This window comes from Amphimedon queenslandica, unplaced genomic scaffold, assembly GCF_000090795.2.
Source record: "Amphimedon queenslandica unplaced genomic scaffold, v1.1 AMPQUscaffold_11991, whole genome shotgun sequence".
Taxonomy (NCBI): domain Eukaryota; kingdom Metazoa; phylum Porifera; class Demospongiae; order Haplosclerida; family Niphatidae; genus Amphimedon; species Amphimedon queenslandica.
Window position 1 is genome coordinate 1 of NW_003547770.1, and position 1,497 is coordinate 1,497.

Consider the following 1,497-nt stretch of genomic DNA (forward strand, 5'->3'; position numbering starts at 1 on the left):
TTTTCTTCTCTCTTGTGTTTACAATCTGTTCATTTGTGATTGGCAAGTTGTTTGCATATCGTGCGAGCTTGTTTTCATAATTGCTTCTCCCAAGAGCAATACTATGTAGATACATATGTTTAGTAGTCATGTATCGGATGTAAAGCAGTGTCCTCATTTGGTGCTGTCCTTAATGGGCTTATACCAATTTGGTGGTTAGTTTAGTTGTTTGTGGATATTCTTTGAACTATATGTATCACCAGCTGCTGGTTAGAGTGTTGTGCACTTAACTTAATGTATATACACAACACAGGTAATGTAGTCATGTTATTGTTGATAGCGTTGTTGCTTATTTTATTTATTTATACACTGACACAGTTAAAAAGCTAACTGTCAATTTACTTACTTCAACTCATCAAGTGTTACATGTACATGTGTTTCTTCCTTATTTCTTCCTTGCATTCCTATCTCCTTCCCTCTCTTTTCCTCTCTCTTTCCTCTCCTCTCATAGCCAGATCCAGGTAATCCTGATCCTACGTATCAAGAGCCACTAAAAGCCCTTTCTCAAGCAAAAGCAGTCCCACCATCAGCAACAAAACCTCAAGTAGGTGCATGACATCATATGACATCATCATGATCCAGTGATCATATCATTACCTGATAGTCACATCATCTCTCTCATTAGGAATATTCAACTCCTGTTAATACTCCTTCAACGTTTGCTCCTCAGTTAAGTGAGACAAAGCCAGCAATTGATACTGAGCTGATTCAAGACACACCTGGATACACTGAAGTACCTGCTCACATGAAGAAGGTAATTTAAGCAAGCTCCACCCATTAACCACACCTATTTTTAGAGTACTGGTAGCAAAAAAAAGCAAGAAACAAAAAATCAAAATGTAATTGATGTAGATATTGTAATTATAGATTATTGTAATTATTATGAATTTTCAATTCTTTTTCTCTTTGCAGGATCCATTGCCTCTTGCTCCCAATGATGAAACTGAGGTAATCATGATTGTTGTTGTTCTTGTTGTTATCATTGTTATTGTTATTATTTTCATTATTATTATTATTGGTTATTTTTTGATAGGCAACACCTGATTCCCAGTTAGCGACACACCAGTATGCCGATTTAGATGAAATAAGATCAAGGAAGGTACTACTACTACTAAATACACACACATACCCACATAAACCAATCATGTACAACAATGACAACATTATATGCTTTCATGTTACACACACACACACACCTACACACGCCCAAAACCAGCATTTATGTTATACCAGTCATGTACACATAATTATATAAAAAATAACAATATGTTTGTTATTATTCTTTATTATTATATTTTCATTTACGTATAGGGACGTCCTCCTCCGCCCACTGTCATTAATGATGTTAAGTATTCAGAAGTAATCACGTCTTAGTAGTTAATAACAGTCAGTTCATTACGTATGTAGTGTTGTGTTCACCAATTATATTTACTTACCATTATTATCATTATTATTATT

General features: G+C 34.6%; 1 protein-coding gene across 1 annotated transcript; it reads left to right on the forward strand.

Moving 5' to 3' along the window:
- Positions 1–490: 490 nt before the first annotated feature.
- LOC109588591 (uncharacterized) lies at positions 491–1,491 on the forward strand (the record flags this gene model as incomplete). The annotated part of the gene is made up of 6 exons (XM_020004737.1): positions 491–583; positions 665–793; positions 837–878; positions 952–987; positions 1,073–1,138; positions 1,351–1,491. Coding segments are annotated over 6 exons (429 nt in total), but the record flags the coding sequence as incomplete, so codon positions are not given.
- Between the last annotated feature and the right edge of the window lie 6 nt (positions 1,492–1,497).